At 42.4% G+C, this 18,218-nt stretch overlaps 1 protein-coding gene across 1 annotated transcript; it reads left to right on the top strand.

The window, feature by feature from the left end:
• Positions 1-1,321: 1,321 nt before the first annotated feature.
• Positions 1,322-17,313, top strand: ACAT1 (acetyl-CoA acetyltransferase 1). The gene is made up of 12 exons (XM_074816129.1): positions 1,322-1,433; positions 3,483-3,530; positions 5,818-5,935; positions 6,878-6,973; positions 8,311-8,411; positions 10,807-10,950; positions 12,833-12,983; positions 13,536-13,631; positions 14,302-14,415; positions 14,816-14,880; positions 15,513-15,670; positions 16,941-17,313. The coding sequence occupies exons 1-12, from the start codon at positions 1,380-1,382 to the stop codon at positions 17,059-17,061; spliced, it is 1,266 nt and encodes a 421-aa protein (XP_074672230.1). The 5' UTR covers positions 1,322-1,379; the 3' UTR covers positions 17,062-17,313.
• Positions 17,314-18,218: the final 905 nt, after the last annotated feature.

Raw genomic sequence — 18,218 nt, 5'->3', positions numbered from 1 at the left:
GGTGTGGACTGAAGGGAATGAAAGGTGCAAGTAAATGCTGCCTTACGTGGCTTGTAGACATCAACTCCAGGAAATACAGCAGTCAATCATGGGTTAGTCTGACAGATGGTGTGCTAACTCCTTCAGGAATCAAAAAAGTAGCTAAGGAGAAGGTAAGCAAGACTGATCAGAAATACAGGACTGCTTGTCCTAGATGGTGTGCAGCAGCACAATTCAGATAATGTCATCTTGTCTTTTGAGCCTGTTCTTTTGAGATATAAAGCTCAAGACCAGGAAGGACCAGGCTTTTCCTGGCCTAGCTCTGTGCATGTTGGATAGACAAAGTGGAGAGAGGTACTGTCAGGCAGGCAACTATAGAGATATAATACTGGCCTTCATCTAGAAATCGAGATTTGGAGGCAGAGGGGGGAAAGCAAAGTGCAGGGAAGGCTCTGGAACTGGTATGGGCAGCCTGAGATCGAGCTGAGGTCGAGCGGGTACCAACCTTTCTGTAAAGGCAGCTGCCAAGATGATTCTCAGCCAGGTTTGAATTCTGAGGTAGCACCATTAGATGTTTATGCCAGGGCTAGACAGGAAGGAGTTTAAGGGGAATTAATTTGCTGGCTTTTCTGAAAACGGCATGCAGCTACAAAGAGCCAAAGAGCCCCAGACTCAGAAATATTCCAGCATGTCCATCCCCACAGACCTTGTAACTGCGCAGGTATGTTTCTCATACGGGTTCCACCTGGGGATAGGTTTCTGTGGCTCATTTCAGGTTAACAGTGAAGCGTGGGTTGGGCGGGGGGCTGGCCCGAGGACCGGCGGAGCGCAGCCTCAAGTGTTTCCCCTTCCCTGGGGAGCGGAGAGAACCCCGGGCTCTGGTTCTCGCCCCGCAAGGCTCTTCCGTTCTGTCTTCATACCGTTCGTTACTAGTTATTTTTCTTCTCGGCACGGAACCTGAGGTTGTCCGCCCCGCACCCGGGGCTGTCCCTCCGCAGTCCCTTTCCCTTTCCTCAGGGCGGGCGGCGGCACCCCCTCCCCGCTCCCCAAGCGGCAGCACCGGCGATGAAAGAAATGCGCCTCTCGCTGCAGAAAGGGTTCCCAGGGAGGGCGGAGGCGCGGCGGAGGCAGCAGCAGCTGCCGGGCCCCGGTCAGACACCCACCGCCGAGCCTCGCCGCTCGCTCACCCGCCCTCACCGCCTCAGGGGCTGCGCCCCGCCCGCTGGCGGCTCCGCCCCGCTGAGGCCGCGGCCCGCCTTCCAGCCTAGCCAATGGCGGGGGCGCATTTGGCACCGCCCGCAGGCCCGGGGCCAATGGGAGCTGGGCGGGGGGCGGGGCGGCGGCGGCTATAGGCCGCGGCGGGGGCGGCGGTGAAGGTGACGGGGGCAGCTAGCGGGAGCATGGCGGCGGTGGCGATGCTGGGCCGGCGGCGCCTGGCCGCAGAACTGCTGCGGGTGAGGCGGGCGGCGCGGGTCCCGGCCCTTCCCCTCTCCCTCCCTGTGCAGCCCCGGCCCCGCCGCGGGGCCCGGAAAGTCTTGGCCAAGGTCACACCCGCGGCGGGGAAGGCGACTCCCCCCTCACCTCGCCCCTGCAGCGCTTCGCGACGGGAGGGAGTCCCCGGCCCGGGAAGGAGCTGAGGGGCGGAAGCGGGTCCTGGGCCGGCTCCAGCGGCGGGGCCCTCGACCGGGGGAGCGGGGCCGGTGTCCGCCGCGGCCTGCGGGGCTGGGCAGGCCGCGCCGCCCCGGAACCGCCGGCTCGGTGAAGGGCGGCTCCCCCCGCCTCGGCAGCCCCGCGCCGGGCACCGCGCGAAGCCCGGCGGGACCTTTAGCCGCGATCCTGAGAGCGGCTTTTTCCAGGGCCTCACAGCCGCCTGTCAGCGCCGGGAGGGCAGCGGGCCGGCCAGGGCCCTGGCCCGGCTCTGCAGCGCGTTCCTTCCTACTTCGTTGCCCTGCAGAGCCCCTGTATCCGTCTGTTACCTGCTTCAGCGATAAGGACGCGTAGCAGCTATCCAAGGCCTGTGCTAGCCAGGGTCGGGGGGGGATCGGGTGGGCAAATGTGCTGCCTTGATGTGCCGGAGGTAGGTTCATCGGAAGGACAGCTGGGAGGTGAGATACTGAGTGCTCCTGCCCCAAATGCCGCTGGGCACAGTTGTTTTGAGGCCCTGCTGGCTTCATTGACGGGTCGCCTGGCTTGCCTGGAGCGCTGGGGACCCTGTCCCGGTATGGAGAGCGGTGCTAGGAAGAAGAGGGCAGGTAAAGCATCTGCACTGCACTGGATTGTATCAGTATTGCCATATGCAAAGCTGAAGGTTGTGTTTTACCAGCTGTATAAGTGTTTTGGTTCTTTTAAAAGTCTGTAATAGACACAGAGCACGAACGCTACTAGCAGATGCCAGTTACACTTAGAAGACTATTGTGTGCTTTGTCCAGTTTACTACAAAGATAAACTTCAGGTGTTGTCTAGTAAGGCCACGTTACTTTGCTAGGGTTTTTTTTTGACACTAACCCTTGGAAGCCCAGTTATTAAAGCCCTGCAGGGACATAATTCATTTTCAGGGAGAAGTTTTAAGTTAAACTTTCTGCTGGCTGTTACAACCTGAGCTGGAAAAAAAACCCCAACTAATTGAAAAACAGTGGGAAAAAGTCTGTCTTTTGTTAGCTGAAGGTCATCAAATGAAGAGAGAAACAGACTAAATTTTCATGTTGTGGATACAAAATAGGCATTCTTTAATTTATAAAATTGATGGTGTTTTTGTGGTGTGCTTAAGTATTTATTTTTAGTTAGTATTCATTTAGCTGCAATTCAGTGATGACCAGAAGTTTCTAGTGTGCTGAAATGTCTAAGGAAATGGCTAAGTGGCTTAAACCACTAATTGAAAGATCATTCTGTTAGTATATTGAAACAATATCTACAGATGTATTTTTGTATCTTTACACTGCTGAATTAGATGAAGCTAGTAGCTGGTAAATTAATCTGCTCAGGTGATACCTTTTCTTTTTTCTTGGTTTTGTTTTATTATCATCGTTTTTGTAGCATTCAGAGTTCATTATCCTTATTTTTGTTCATGAAATGCTAATGAAATGAAGCTGTAGACACAAACCGCCACTGTTTAAAAAGCAATGAAGTTAATGATGGGGATGAATGAACTGAAGTCCAGAGAAGTAGATGGAGGGACTAGTAAACTTTTTCAAGATAGCACCACCCATTCCCTGGTTTAGGCATATGTTATATGTATACATAACAGATTTAGCCAAAATTAATTGGTTTTTGTTTTTAAAAGAGTATCTGTTTATTCTTCAGAAAATATTTTAACACAGATGTCATGGTGAGGCTGTGTACTAGGCTACATTTTTTTTAAAAGGCATGCTATGATTTTTAATATTTTCCAGTGTTTCTTAGATACTATTTTTTAAAATAATGACTTCTGTGAGAATGGTACATTACTGAAATGTCATGGCATTGGCTTTCTTGATATGACATTCGGAGGACTTTCTTATTTTCAGGCTTTGAAGTATACAAGCCGTGGCTATGTATCACAGCGTACTTTAAATGTAAGTATAAAGCACCATCTGACTGCAATAAATCACTGTTTTAAATTTGTTTCTTAATCACTGGAGTTATAAAAAAAGTTATCACAAAAATCTGCATTGAAGATGATGTGACTTATGCCCAAATCACACTTAACTGCAAAATCTGGAATAAAAGTTGGATTTCCTTTTTTGCCAGTTACACTTAGAAGGCTGTTGTGTCCTCTGTCCAGTTTACTACAGGTGCCCCTGAGGCTTCTCAAGGATGAACAGTCCCAGCTCTCTCAGCCTTTCCTTGTGTATAGTCAGATGCTCCAGTCACTTAATCATCTTCATGGCCCTTTGTAGGACACTCTCTAGTATGTTCACGTCTCTCTTGTACTGGGGAGCCCAGAAATGGATACAACACTCCAGGTGTGGCTTCACCAGGGCTGAGCAGGGAGGAAGGATCACCCCCCTTGACCAGGGGGCAATACTTTGCCTAATGCAGCCCAGGATGCCATCAGCTGCCTTTGCTGCAAGGGCCCATTGCTGGCTCCTGTTCAGCCTGGTGTCCACCAGGACTCCCAGGTTCTTTTCTGCCAAGCTACTTTCCAGCTGGGTGGTCACCTGCATGTCCTGGTGCCTGGGGTTGTTCCTCCCCAGGTGCAGGACTTTGCACTCCTACTTGCTGAACTTCATGAGGTTCCTGTCAGCCCATTTCTCCACCTTGTTGAGGTCCCTCTGGATGGCAGCATGACCCTCAGCCATTCCTCCCAGCAAACCTGCAGAGGGTACACTCTGTCCCATCATCCAGATCATTAGTGAAGATGTTAAATGGGACTGGACCCAGTATTGACCCCTGGGGAACACCCTAGTTACTGGCCTCCAACCAGACTTCATGCCACTGATCACCACCCCCTGGGTCTGGAATCTACCTCACTGTCTCCTTACCAGACCCCTACTTCATTAGCTTTTATGAGGAGCTTATGGGAGGCAGTGTTGGAAGCCTTACTGTAGTCTAGGCAGACAGTGCTGTCCACTGCTCTCCCCTCATCTGGTAAACCAGTCATTTCACTGTAGAAGGCTATTGGGTTGTTTGAGCATGATGTCCCCTTGGTGAATCCATGCTGATGACTCCTGATGATTTCCTTGTTGTTCATGTTCCTGGAAATGGTTTCCAGGATTAGTTGTTTCATCACCTTCCCAGGGATCGAGGTGAGGCTGACCAGCCTGTAGTTCCCTGTGTCCTCCTCCTTCCTCTTTGTGAAGATAGGAGTGATGCTTGCTTTTCTGCAGTCCTCGGGCACCTCTCACAATTGCTGTAACCATTCCAAGATTATTGAGAGCGACCTTACAAAGACATCAGCCAGCTCCCTCAGCACTTGTGGGTGCATCTGAGCAGGGCCCATGGATTTATGTACATCCAATTTGCTTAAGTATTCCCTGACCCGATCCTTTTCCACTGAGGGTACATCTTCCTTGCTGCAGCCTTCCCCCTGGTCTCTGGAGCCTGGGATTCCTGAAGGCTGGTCTTACTAGTGAAGACTGAGGTGAAGAGGGCATTCAATACCTCAGCCTTTTCCATGTCCTGCATCACCAGGTCCAATGCCCCATTCAGCAGCAGGCCCTAGACTTTCTTTTGCATCCTAGGTGCTTATGGAAGTCCTTTTTGTTGCCTTTGACATCCCTTGCCAGATTCAATTCCAGTTGGGCTTTGACTTTTGTAACCCTGTCCTTGCATGCTTGGACAGTGTCTGCCAGGTTCCCTGTCCCTGCTTCCACCTTCTGTCTGCTTCCTTTTGTGTATGGATTTTGATCATCCATGCAGACCTCCTGGCATTTTTACCTGACTTAGTGCTTGTTGGACTGGACTGCTCTTGAGCATGGAGGGGTAATCCTTGAACATTAGCCACCTTTCTTCGACCCTTCACTCCAGGACCTTTGAGACTCTTGCAAGCATTATCCACCCCAAGGCTGAGTTCAGTGCACTCTAGCTTTTCTGTCACATAAAGGGCAACCTCCCCCACCTTGTCTTCTTGGCCTGTCCTTCCTAAAGAGCCTGTATCCCTGTGTGATGGCATTCCAGTCATGGGAGCCATCCCACCACAGCTCCATGATCCCAAGACTGTAGTCCTGCACACTGATCTCCTTATATTTATTCCCTATGCTGCATGCTTTAAGATTATTTTAGTGCTCCAAAGCACTTGCAGGATAAAAGGGAAGCTGTGACATCGATGAAAGAGTAAAAGTGGATAAATTTAAAAAATACTGGTATATGCGTGCTTATGTGAGAGAGACTCTGACTTTTACTCTGTGCTTCTCCTCTTAGGAGGTGGTGATAGCAAGTGCTGTAAGGACACCGATTGGATCTTTCCAAGGATCTCTTTCATCACTGCCAGCCACTAAACTTGGTTCCATTGCAATTAAGGGAGCAATTGACAGAGCAGGTATATGTAAATATTTTTTCTGTGACAAAGAAGATCTCAAGTGGCTCAGAACAGTATCAGTCTGTGTCTTTAAATTGCTTGGTAAACGAAGGTCCTGGGTTTTTTGCTCCTGTGGCACTCCTAAGTCTTTATCCACAAATGGTATTTAAGAAAAGTTGACTGTTGGGCTTTGTTTCAACCTGAATTAAGTGCTGCTTCTAGGAGCAGGATATTACTTAGGGATATCTCTGCTAATCCAAATTTGATTGAACATGCTAATGTTTTTCTGGGGTGGGGTTTCATGACACACCTAAGCTGATGCAAAGGCTACTTGTTGCTGAAACCAGTGGCCCTTCCTTTCCCTGCCTATTTTTTACATGGGCACTTAGGCTTGTAGGACACCCTTGTGAGTATTGATGGATTCAAATTAGCAAAAAAGTCTTTTGGGGGGAGAGAAGGGTTAATTTTCTACAAATCTGTCTTCTTGAAACAGCATATTACAAGAACTTGAACACCAGGGCAGTTGCAAGAGATGCAGCAGAGGAACAGGCCTCTTCTGTCAGTTGGCAGCTAGCTGTAGCCTTGGCTCACCCCTGTTAAGCAAACCAACCAGCCTGTTTCTTTAGACATAGTTGTGGCAGGTAGGAAGTTTTGTGCACTTAACCATCCATGGAAATTGAGGTGACTAGTGAGACCTGGAAATGTTTGAGTTAGCTAACTGTAGCTTGTTCTGCAGGGTAACAAGAGAATTCCTTTGAGAGGGTCACCAGTTCACTGTGTTCCATGAGTACGAGGGTAAAGAGCTGGGATGCACCCAGCAGGGGCCTGCATGCTGTTAGCACACAGGTTGGACATGGCACGTTTCATCAGTCTTTGATAGAAAACTTCAGTGGGAAGATCCGTAAAAGGGAGTTACATTTTCTGTGCAAAGAAATCTTAAATCAAAAAAATTTTGTTTTATAGGTATCCCTGCAGAAGAAGTGAAAGAAGCGTATATGGGTAATGTCTTGCAGGCTGGACAAGGACAAGCTCCAGCAAGACAGGCAGTCTTGGGTGCAGGTATTCATTCTCTTCATACTGGGCTTAAAGGTTTTCTGTCTTTATGACAGATTTACCTGTCTTTATGTAGATTATTGAGCTGTGAGTTAAAGCAGAGTGGTGCCCAGCCTTTTGTCAAGACAGTCTGTGTATGTTTGTTAACCCATGGTGGGTGAAGGCTATATTGGTGCTCATGTATGTGGGCCTCATCATGCATCCTTGGGAATCAGTTTTCATACACACGATGAGTGCTACTGCCTACGGTGTTTGATGAATCTGGAGAAGACAATATTGGAGACCAGGCTGCTACTTCCAGAGCACTTTACACTAATGATGGATGCTGCTCTTTGAATCTTTCATGAAGCAGACTTCTTCAGTGTATCATTACTCTTAAGCCTTATTGGATAAGGGGTCAGTGAGTTTCCATGAACTGCAGATATGAGTATGTCATTACACTCATCTTCCCGTGGAGTCTGGAGCTGTCACTGGAAGGATTCACTCTAAAACATTAGCTGCAGTGCAGATGTTATTGGGGTGCAGGAATTATTTTCTTCTCCCTTTTGCTGTAAGGATGGGATTCCGTACCTTAGCATGACACTAGGAAAGTCTGTGGGTCAGGGGAGAACGATACTTTCTTGGCTCTGTCCCTGTACTTTTGTAAAAGAGAAGGAACTGCTTTCATGTGAGACAAAAGGATGAATATGGCTCTTTTCTTTCCCCTGGCTGGTTTCCCCATCTCACTGCTGGTATGGAGGTGATGCGCTGGTAGCAGAGCCGTAATACTAGAGAGCAAGCCTAGGGCAGAGCCCGTGGTGCAATGGTCTTGAGCCAAGCTGCACACAGCAGAGCCCAAAGCTGTTGTAATGAACACTCAGTAACAGTAACAACTCAGTAATAACCGAGTGAATGACACTGACACATAGCACTTTTGGTCTTGTTCAGTATTGCACGTGTTCAGAGTCCCTATACTTCTGGGGTCTGTTTTGTTGCCAGTTGCTGAATTCTACAGCCTGTTTATGTCTTTTCAAGCTTGAATGCTTCTTAGAGGCGGGGATTGGTGTGTCAGGAGGAGGAATAGTTCTGGAGTCAGTTCCCTGATCTTCTGTCTCTGATTCTTCATTTGCTTGCTCCCTTGCCACAAGTCTGTTGTTGGAAGGGGAGAAACAACAAGAGTCTGCAAGAAGGATAGCAACTGTGGGTTGAGGGTGGATAAATTGCCCTGGCAGGCTAAATAGTGCAAGCTGGACACCCTGGGCTTAGATAAAAAATATTCCCATATGAAGTATTGCTGAGACACCAGTAGAGTGTTAGTCTACCTTTTAAATAATACAGTTGTTTGTACAACTTATTTGACTCAGGTCTACCAATCCGCACTCCTACTACAACTGTCAATAAAGTCTGTGCTTCAGGAATGAAATCGATTATGATGGCAGCACAAAGCCTGATGTGTGGGAGTCAGGTATGTGCATTTTAGTGCTGTGCTATGGAAAAAACACACAACTAATGTTGTAAATCCTGTCCTACTAATGACTGTGCTCTTCAATTTGGGGCTGTGTTTTGACTTGGGATAATAAAGCTGATTAACAAGGTTTTGTTTTACTTATGCAACCTTAATTTTATAGCCACTTAAGTGTGTTGTGGTATAAAACAGAAAAAAGAATTCTAAGTATTAGAGTTAGGAAATTGTCAGATGTATTTTTAGAGCTGAGTAAATAAAAAAATTTTCTTTTTTAGTATTTACATCCTTTCCCTGTTGCTCTTCCCCCACCCCACCTCCTGCCCCACTGGTTTGAAAAATTAAAGAAATTTTTATAGACTTATTTTTTTCATGAACCACATTTAATCTTGACGTTCAGACACTTTAAACACTTAAATGAATTAAATATATATTAAAAATATATATTTTATATATATTATATATATAAATATATATTAAAAATATATTAAATATATATATTAAAGCAATGTTGTTTCCAAGTACATTAAAGATGCTTCAGGCTTTTTTTATTGTTTTAGAAGAAGTGGAATCTATTGTTGATGAATTCACTTTTTCATTGAAGAGAACTTTCTCATCTCTGTCAACTGTGTTCTAAGATTCTTTTTACAACGGGGAAAAGCAGTATCACTTAATGGGAGGATGGGAGAATACACCATCTTCAGCAAGCTGTTAAATGCTGTGCAGCAAAGAATATGGGAGAAGTGTGAATGTGAAGAAAGACATTTCAATTTTGTTTTTAATTCCATACTCAAAAGCATTTTGGCAATGTCTCTCCTTCTCTGAAGTGATATTGTCAGTTCAATACATATTTTTGGTTTACAAAGTAAGTGGATCATAAGTGAGAAATGTACTTACTTTTTTTTTTTTTTTTTTAAGAACAAATGTAAAATATTTAAGTCTTGTTGCCCCTTCTGTGAAGATAACAGTATAGCTGAGTTAAGCAACTACTTATTGCTTTGGCCTTGCTCTGCGGAGAATGGCACTTCGTCCAGTGCCTGCCGAAGTCGGTGGAAGTCTTGTCACTGGACTTTAAACCAGAGGCCCAGCGTGTCTGTGTAAACAGCTACATTTGGCTTTAGTAATTTACATCTCAGCAAAAGCAGACTCAGCCAGTTATTAGTCTCTTAGAGCTATAAATTATGGGTTTTTTTGGTATTTGTTTATCTTTCTGGCTGTGGACTGTGAGGTATCTGTGATATGAAAGTCAGGGATGGTTCCCAGGGGCTTGAGCCAGTGTACATCTTCATATAAACAATTGTATTAACTCTGTCTCCAAGTCGTTCACTTTATGGAATTGAAATGCCAGGGACTCTTGTTCCTCTGATCTATTGCTGCTTCCATCTCTCAGCTGCCTTTCCAATTTATCTGTCTTTCCAGTTTGTCTCCAGCCTTCTTTCTTTTCTTTATTCATGTCACTGTTCCTGGATCTAGTTTATGATCTATTCTGAACCAAACCATTATTTTTCTGCATTTTAATTTAAAGAAACCAAAAAAGCTTTCATCTTATTGCTGTTTTGGTGTAAAATCTTTTTGAATTTCTATTAACAGCACTGATGAACTCTCAAAGACTCACACTGCTGTGTGTGTATTTTTCTTATATTTATCCATATTTCGCATATGCCATCAAACACAACTGTGTCTGTTCTTCACATTGTGAGATCCTAGGGATTTTGGGGGTATAGCCTGATGAACAGTAGGTATACTTACGGCCCTTGTAGCTTTGCTGCTGTAGCTTTTCTGTTTGCTTTGTCTCAGCTTGAAAAGTATATTAATTGATAAATGCCTGTAATGATTCAGCTTAATTCAAGTTCAGTAGTCATTAATTATTAACATCTCTTTTGCTGGCCGTTTCAGATGATAAAACCATACTATAAGTCATCTATCTTTACATAGTAGGATGAAACAATATCATGTAAAACTGCAGGTACTTGTAAATCTCTGTCTCTTCTTATTGGTCTCTTAGATTCTGACTGTTGCTTGTTCCCTAAGGATATGGAGCTGCAAATGAAGAACAAAAATGAGAAATTTACAGAAAAAGAAACTGTTTAAAGCTAGACCTGTAATTTGATCTCAGAAGCTTTTGAAGTAAAAGTGCAAGAGACGGGCATGGCTGTTGCAGGTTTCTAGAACTGCATACAAGACAAAAGTCCAGTTGTTCTGTCAGGGTGCATTAGCTGTCTCCAGCTGTTGTTCCTGCTGTTTGCTTTTTCAATGCATAAAGATTTTTTTTCCTCTTTTAGGACTCCTCAGAAATATAAAGCAGCCATGGTTATGCTTTTGCTAATATTTGTTCCTACAGGAAGTCACAGAGAACACACTGCATTATTAATAATTTTAACTTGTTTCCTTTGAGCAGGATGTAATGGTTGCTGGTGGAATGGAGAGCATGTCTAATGTTCCTTATACAATGAGCAGAGGATCAACACCTTATGGAGGAGTAAAGCTGGAAGACCTGATAGTAAAAGATGGGCTGACAGATGCTTATAACCATATCCATATGGTAAATATTCCTGCACAGTACTAAAGTATCAACCATATATCTGATGCAGCTTTGAAGAGCTTGTATATAATTACTATGAAACTGCTTCACCTAGCAAACCTAGAGATGAGGAGTAACATTAACGGAGGAGGAAAAAGTCTTCCATTTCCAGGCTTCCTGTAGTAAGTGTAATGGAGGAGCTAGAGAGAAGACCAAAACAGGATATCAGATCGTGTGTTAGTAGTTATCTGTCTCTGATTGAAGTCTGAATAGCCTAGAGCAGGGGCTTAAAAAAACAAAAATAATCTGCCACTGATAGATTGCTGTTACTCTGTCTGTGGGAGAGAGCAGTCAAATTACTTGATGTCTTTGAGGGTACCTACTCTGTACAGTTCAGCAGGCTCTCGTGTTCATTTTCCCTCCCCCAGTGTAGATATCTCATGTCTTCTGTTGGAAGGTTTGAGTCAGCTGATAACGCTTACTCATCAGCATGGCAACTTAAATCGGATAAACAACTGCAAACTTAGGATGGGTTTGGAAAACGACTGATATGAAGATAGTGAAGAACAAGCATCAGGGAAGAACAGTTAGAAAAGAATGACTACTTTCAGTTTACAAATATTTCTGACCTTTGCCTTTGGTAATTCACAATTATAGGGCATTACTGATTGATCAGTTAGTGTTCTTGCTGGTGTACAGGAAAACATGTCATGAAGAATATTCTACTGTGATCCATATATTTCATACAGACCTCACTGCTTCTGTGTGTGATTTATTCTTTTTGCAGTTGTGTGTGATTTATTCTTTTTGCAGTATAGTGGACTCTGCTTAGGCTGTTGGTTGAAATCCACTCCCGCATTTCAGCTAAAAGGGATTTTCATTGTGAGGAATCTTATAGGAATGTAAATAGTGGCTTTGCTAGTTCCTGTATGTGGGGAAAAACTAGGAGTTGGTTATAATACATAAAGTTTTAACAGATTGGGACAGTATTTCAGAATGTTTTGTCATCATTATAGCAGCTGTAGGTTGCTTGGAAAACCTTAACACTATGAGAATACACAGGAAGGCCCATCCGATGGCTTCTGGAACTTACTCTTGTCTGTGTTTTGGCTCTAGAGTAAGACTTTAAATTCTTTAACTGCACAGAAGTAAAGATGCTTGTTTGAAGAACTGGAGGAACGTGGTTCTAGAGGGTTTTGTGTTGGTTCACTGAGTTTTGTACAGAAATGAGAGATGGAACAAAACCCGTTTAAGAACAAATCTTTCAGGTTGACTAAATGAGTATGCGGGGTTTTTTTTGTCACCAGGTATTTAGACCAGTGTTGGTAATGAATTGTGATTGTATAATTATGACTATGATTGACCTATATAAAAAATGATTTGTTTCATTCTACTTATGTCATTCCAGTTATTAGACAAAAGGTATACCTACTTTTATTTGTACAGTTTTTAGAGTATCAGATCCAAAAGGCTAACTAAGCCCTGTGTGTTGACCTGTTCTTGGAACCTTTGGAACAGGCAAGCTAATAATGGAATGAAAACACTAGTAAGATGACATGAACATACTGTTCTGTGGCTGAACAGTGATCTTCAGTCTCTGAAGACATCAGCCCTAAGCACTTTAAAACTTACTTTTGCACAGTTTTTTAACTTTAAAAAAAGCCTTGTGAGGAAAGTTCCTTCATGGCTTTAATAATCTCGATCCAGAAAACATTTGCTAAATCTGAAGATCATATTCCAAAACCAAAAGTTACTGTTTGATCATGTCTGTGTAAATTAGAAATGGACACCAAATATTAGTCACATTCAATGCTAGAAATCTGCTGGTTGAGTTTTTTTTCAGCTACATTTCTACCTTGCATCTCCAGAAATACCAAACCTAACGTGCCTGTTTTTCTCCAAGGGCAACTGTGCTGAGAATACTGCAAAGAAGTTTACTATTTCACGAGAGGAACAAGACACTTATGCCATAGGCTCTTACACTAAGAGCAAAACAGCCTGGGATTCAGGAATATTGAAAAATGAAATAGTTCCTGTCACTATTTCAAAAAAAGGTATTATGGAAAGGTGTGATGAAATGAACTGTTTCTCATTGAAAGCTGTCTGTGTTCAGTGCAAGTTGTGTTGTTCAAACATGCAGATTTCAGGAACACTAATTTTAGTTTAGCCAAGAATTTTCTGTTATGCAGACTGGTGAACAGCATTCAGTGACCTGTGACCTACTTTTTGTTTTTTAACTTTTCTTTAATGTTACTTACCATATCTTCTTCCTTTTTTGTGTAAGTGGAAGACTATCGAATCTAGCTAGTATGGCTCGAGGATATCCGTGGTTTAATTTCCCTATTAATTACCTTAAAGATATATTATTTGTCCTTTTCATTCAGCCACCAGGAAGTATAAATGGATTTGCTGTGAATACATTGGATTGAAGCATAATTTTTTTTACAGTTTTCATAAGCATGTTTCTTGATGTGCATTTTACATATGCTTACATTTTTTTACTGAAATAAGTTGTTTAAATAAGGCAGCATTTAATCAAAGTACTGTGTTAGAATGGCTTAAGAATGGACTGTTCCATAAAATACTAAACCAAATCTGAATTTCAGGAAAGCCAGATACAGAAGTGAAGGAAGATGAAGAATACAAGCGTGTTGATTTCAGTAAAGTTCCAAAGCTGAAAGCTGTTTTCCAAAAAGAAAATGGTAAATATTGTTAAATTAATTTCTTGCTTTTCTACCAAGTGCAAGAATGCTTTGTTATATTGAAGAGTACTGTTCACAAGAGCTTGAACGCCCAACAGTAGTTCATTAACTTTTAAATGTCTGCTAAGATAAAGAAATGTGCTTCACAACTTGGATTAAAAGATGGTCCAAGAACCTTAAACCAGGGAAAACCTCTGCTTTGGACATTTACTTTAAAAAGACCGAAACGGATTGGTTTCAGTTTAGCTATTGCCTTGGTCTCCGCCACGTATAAGCTCTTGTTTCAGTGGGAGCTGGAGTGCCTTTACACAGTTGCCTGTTACTTCCTTGAATCTGTAATGAATAAATCTTTGTGGCTATCCCAAAGTTGCCACTCATTTGTAACCCTTTTTGAGCTGGAATTCTGTGTTAATGCCAGCAGTGCAGCTGACATGGAAGGTGTAATCTAAGCAGCCACATGGATAAAGATAGGAATACACACAATGTACTTGTTTAATCAAACCGATTTAAAAAAAAGAACTAATTTTTAGTTAACTCAGTGCAACAGATACCATCATGTTGTTGAGACCTTGTGTTCAAGGGCCTGAGGTAAAAGAAGAATCGCTAACAGGATATACCTGAGCTCTATCATACTTTCCCCTTTGTTTAAACAACACTTTGCCTTTTCTAGGAACAGTTACAGCTGCTAATGCCAGTACTCTGAACGATGGGGCAGCTGCTTTGGTGCTGATGACTACAGAGGCAGCCAAGAGACTGAACGTCAAACCATTGGCACGGATAGTAGGTAAGATTTTATTTTCTTTTCTTTGAGTACAGTCCTGGAAAATACTCCCACAGTGTGCTCTCAGACTGGGAGTCCTGTTTGGCCAGTTTTCTGGCGTTCATGGGACAGAAAAGCTGAGCCCTTAGCATTATGACTGCATCTTCTCAATACAGCTCTTGAAATTTCAAGCATTGTACCAGCAGGCTTTTGATCATAAACAGAGTTTTCTGTGTGGAATAATACTGAAAATATGAAAATGTTATTATGTGGCTCACTTAAGGCACTGAACTTCAGAGGTATCTATTTCGTGGACCAGTATATTCAGAATTTTTCTATCTTGGCTGGGTTTGCTGCTTGCACAAATAAAAATCATGTCCAGTAAAAACAAAAGGTCTTTGAACAGCTTTTGCGATTTTTACAGCTTTTGCAGATGCTGCTGTTGATCCTATTGACTTCCCAATTGCACCTGCACATGCTGTTCCCAAGGTAGGAATAAAACTGAGTGTTTTTGAAAAACAACAAACTTCCCTAGTACCAGATCATTGGTTCAGCCCTCAGTGGATCTTCCCGTAATTAGGATCAAAATTCTAATTACATCATAAATACAAAGAACAGGTTTTTCAGAGGATCAAGGCTAGAACACAGATTTTCAGAGTAACAAATTTCTCACACCTATTTTGAAAGAGAATATTGTTTTATACTGCTTTCACCAACTTTGGACTTGTTTACACTTCTGAAGCTCTGCAGCTTGTATGGCTGAAAGTCAAAATAAATCTGGTTATACAAGTATAGCCTAGTTCAAAAAGGAACTGAAGACAAGCGTATGGCGTGAGGCAGTACTGTATCAGTTTAAATGTACTTACTGTAGCTGCAGTCTTAGTAAGTGTGATGAAAACATATTCTCAGCATAGGGTACTCTCCATTTCTTCTTTTGTGAAAACCCAAGTTTGTGCATCAGTACCTCAATTTTGCTTTTTCCCATCTGACAAAGCGGTTCCAGAATGTGAACTTGAATCTATGGGCAGCCTGAGTCACCAACTTCAAAATATATCTAATTATTTCTATAATTAGCTTTGTCATTCTTTCATAGTCATAATTATTTTTATTATTACTTCTAGATTCTGAGTGAGACAGGCCTGAAAAAAGAAGATATTGCAATGTGGGAAATCAACGAAGCGTTCAGTGTTGTGGTGCTGGCCAATATTAAAATGCTGGGTATTGATCCACAGAAAGTAAATATTAACGGAGGAGCCGTCTCTCTTGGACATCCAATAGGGTAAGTAAAATAAGCACTGGTTTTTGTTCTGCACAAAGGCATTGTTTTCTAGACTTACTGCTAATACATTTACCTTTATTCTCAAGTTTTATGTAAGTAGGAAGGGTAATAAATTTGCTGTCAAGTACACAGTGACTTAATTCAGGTCTTAAATTTCAGGTACCTTGAAAAGAGCACAGTCCCGTTTTTCTCTTCACAGTTAGTTACCACCTATTTCTATGAAGAGCTTGCTTGTTATCATAGCTCGATGGATTTATGAAGTATTAAAACCACATCGCTATTAACATGACAGAAGAAACTAATCAGGTAGTTAAGCTAATAAAACTTACAGGTAAACTTATGAAAATAGCAAAGGATATGGCACAGGGACTTCTATTTGTCTTACATGAGCAAGGTGAAATTCCAGGTCTTTTGTCAAAGCGTTTTTGGCAGTGAATCCAAGTCTCCCAGCAGCTAATGCAGCAGACAGGGACAGTCTGGGGGAATCTGGTGGGTCTTTTGTTTGAAATTCTGTCAGCTGGTTAGAGGAGTCAGATCACCTGCTGTGTTCCCCAACAGCTCAAGACATACAATATATCCTGTTAATCTTCCCTAGGAGTAGTCAAGCTGCATGGTAGTGAGGAAAACCCCCTTTCAAAGTCTCCTAAATCCACATAGATGTGAAGTAACCATGTGGTACATCAGGAACAAGTAGGAGTACAGTACTGTATAGTTCATAAAAACCTTCAAGGCCTAATAGTGTAAGAGATGCTGACATCTCCTTCGCAATATTGTCTGCTTCCGATGAGGAAATATGACTTTTTTGTCTTAAAAGTTAATTTCGACAGTCTAATGACAGAATTTAAATGTCTGATTTTTGCACATTAGGAGGATCAGCGTAGCATACCGGAGTATATCGAGTTGTAAGCAAATAAGAAACTGAAATTAATCGTTACTATTGATTTGGGTTTTGTGGTAGGTTTGTTACCTTCTTTGAAAGACTTTGCTATGTGTAGAGACACTTCATAATATACAGACTCAGAGGTGATTTCCTTTTCCAGAAGAAACTTTAGAAAAACATGGAGTTTTTGTTTAAGAATCTTTCTGTTTAAGTACTGTAGCTAGAGAAAAATAACCTGTACTGCACCTAAATGTAGATGAAACAGTTTGTTTGGTCTTTTTGTTGGTGTGTTTTTTTTTTCCTCCAGTGAGTCAGTACTGTATTCTGTGTGGGTCAAATTAAGAATTTCCTTTAAACTAAGCTATATGCATTTTTTTTTCTTTTATTTAGAATGTCTGGAGCAAGAATTGTTGTTCATATGGCCCATGTGTTGAAGCAAGGACAGTATGGTCTTGCAGGAATTTGCAACGGAGGAGGAGGTGCTTCTGCAATATTGATAGAGAAGTTGTAGATGTTGGAAACAAAGCCTTGAACACTCTCTGATCAAAATGATGACTGGTATCTGTTACATCTTATTTATCAGTAAATGGATGAATTCCTTAACTGCTATTCTAAAATTTCTTAAAACATCATTGATTATTGATACGGACAACTGGGCTTCTATTATTTTGACTCAGTGTGAGTTTTTACACAGTAGAAATAAAAAATGTCAAGTTATGGTAATGTCTTGCGACCTGACAATAAAGAATGTTTGTTAACTGTGGCTCCTGTCACTGACATATGGTTTCTCAAAAGCAGATGGTTTCTTACAGTTTTGTTGCTTAATTTTCCTAACTACTAAGTGATTTTCATAGGAAAAAATAGCTTTACTCAAAGGTTGGTTTTCTGTTGTTGTGTACCTCAAAGCTGGGTCAAATGCAGAAAAGGAGCCCTGCTCCAGCAACTTGCTCAACCTGGCTTGGGGTGTAGTAGCTGAGCAAACTAAAGAGATGGTGGTGTTAGTTACTCACACATGCCTCAAAATGCTACTGCTCCTTTTTTGTTCATTGAAACTCCTGTGATGGACAGTTTTGTCAATATACTTTTAAGTGGAGGCAGATTCAGGCCCAAAAGAGTAGTTACTGCTACTGCTTCTTCACCAGGAGCTGCCCTGTACCTGGCTGCGCTCCTGAATGCACAGTGAAGTCATCAGGAATATGGGGGTGAGCATTCCTAGTGCGAGCACGGGGAGACACGAAAATACTCTCCTGGAATGAGACTTCAGTGAGAAGTTTGTGTGGTTTCTCTGGCAGGCTAAAATTGGCTATTTCATCAGTATAAAGCCTATTCCCACCTCACTCTTTTCACAAGGGATAAGCATCAAACACAGTTTCTCAGCTGGAATTTAGGACAACTGCTTTCTTATTTTGATATTAATTTCAACAGGAAGTCATCTCTACCCACTGCTTGTCCTTAAATTTTCCTCCATAAAGTAGCAGGAATAAATACTTCAGGATGTAGTAGGATCTGTTTTTTTCTGGGAAGGAATGTACTTGTAGAAGTAGCAAATGAACAGTGGCATTGAAATGCTACATACTAAGAAAATTAACCTTCATTCATGCTCTGACACCTGTTCTTCTAAAAATTACTTGCCATATGACAGCAGCTTGGACCTGAAGATGCTTCTTC

Source organism: Strix aluco, chromosome 2 (assembly GCF_031877795.1).
Source record: "Strix aluco isolate bStrAlu1 chromosome 2, bStrAlu1.hap1, whole genome shotgun sequence".
NCBI classification, from domain to species: domain Eukaryota; kingdom Metazoa; phylum Chordata; class Aves; order Strigiformes; family Strigidae; genus Strix; species Strix aluco.
Note: the sequence above shows the minus strand (reverse complement) of the source record. Positions and strands in the feature narration are given on the sequence as shown.

Coding starts and splice junctions, on each gene's coding strand:
- ACAT1 (XM_074816129.1), top strand. CDS start 1,380: ATGGCGGCGGTGGCGATGCTGGGCCGGCGGCGCCTGGCCGCAGAACTG. Junction 5,936..6,877: donor GGGAGCAATTGACAGAGCAG/GTATATGTAAAT, acceptor TTTGTTTTATAG/GTATCCCTGCAGAAGAAGTG. Junction 14,416..14,815: donor ACCATTGGCACGGATAGTAG/GTAAGATTTTAT, acceptor CGATTTTTACAG/CTTTTGCAGATGCTGCTGTT.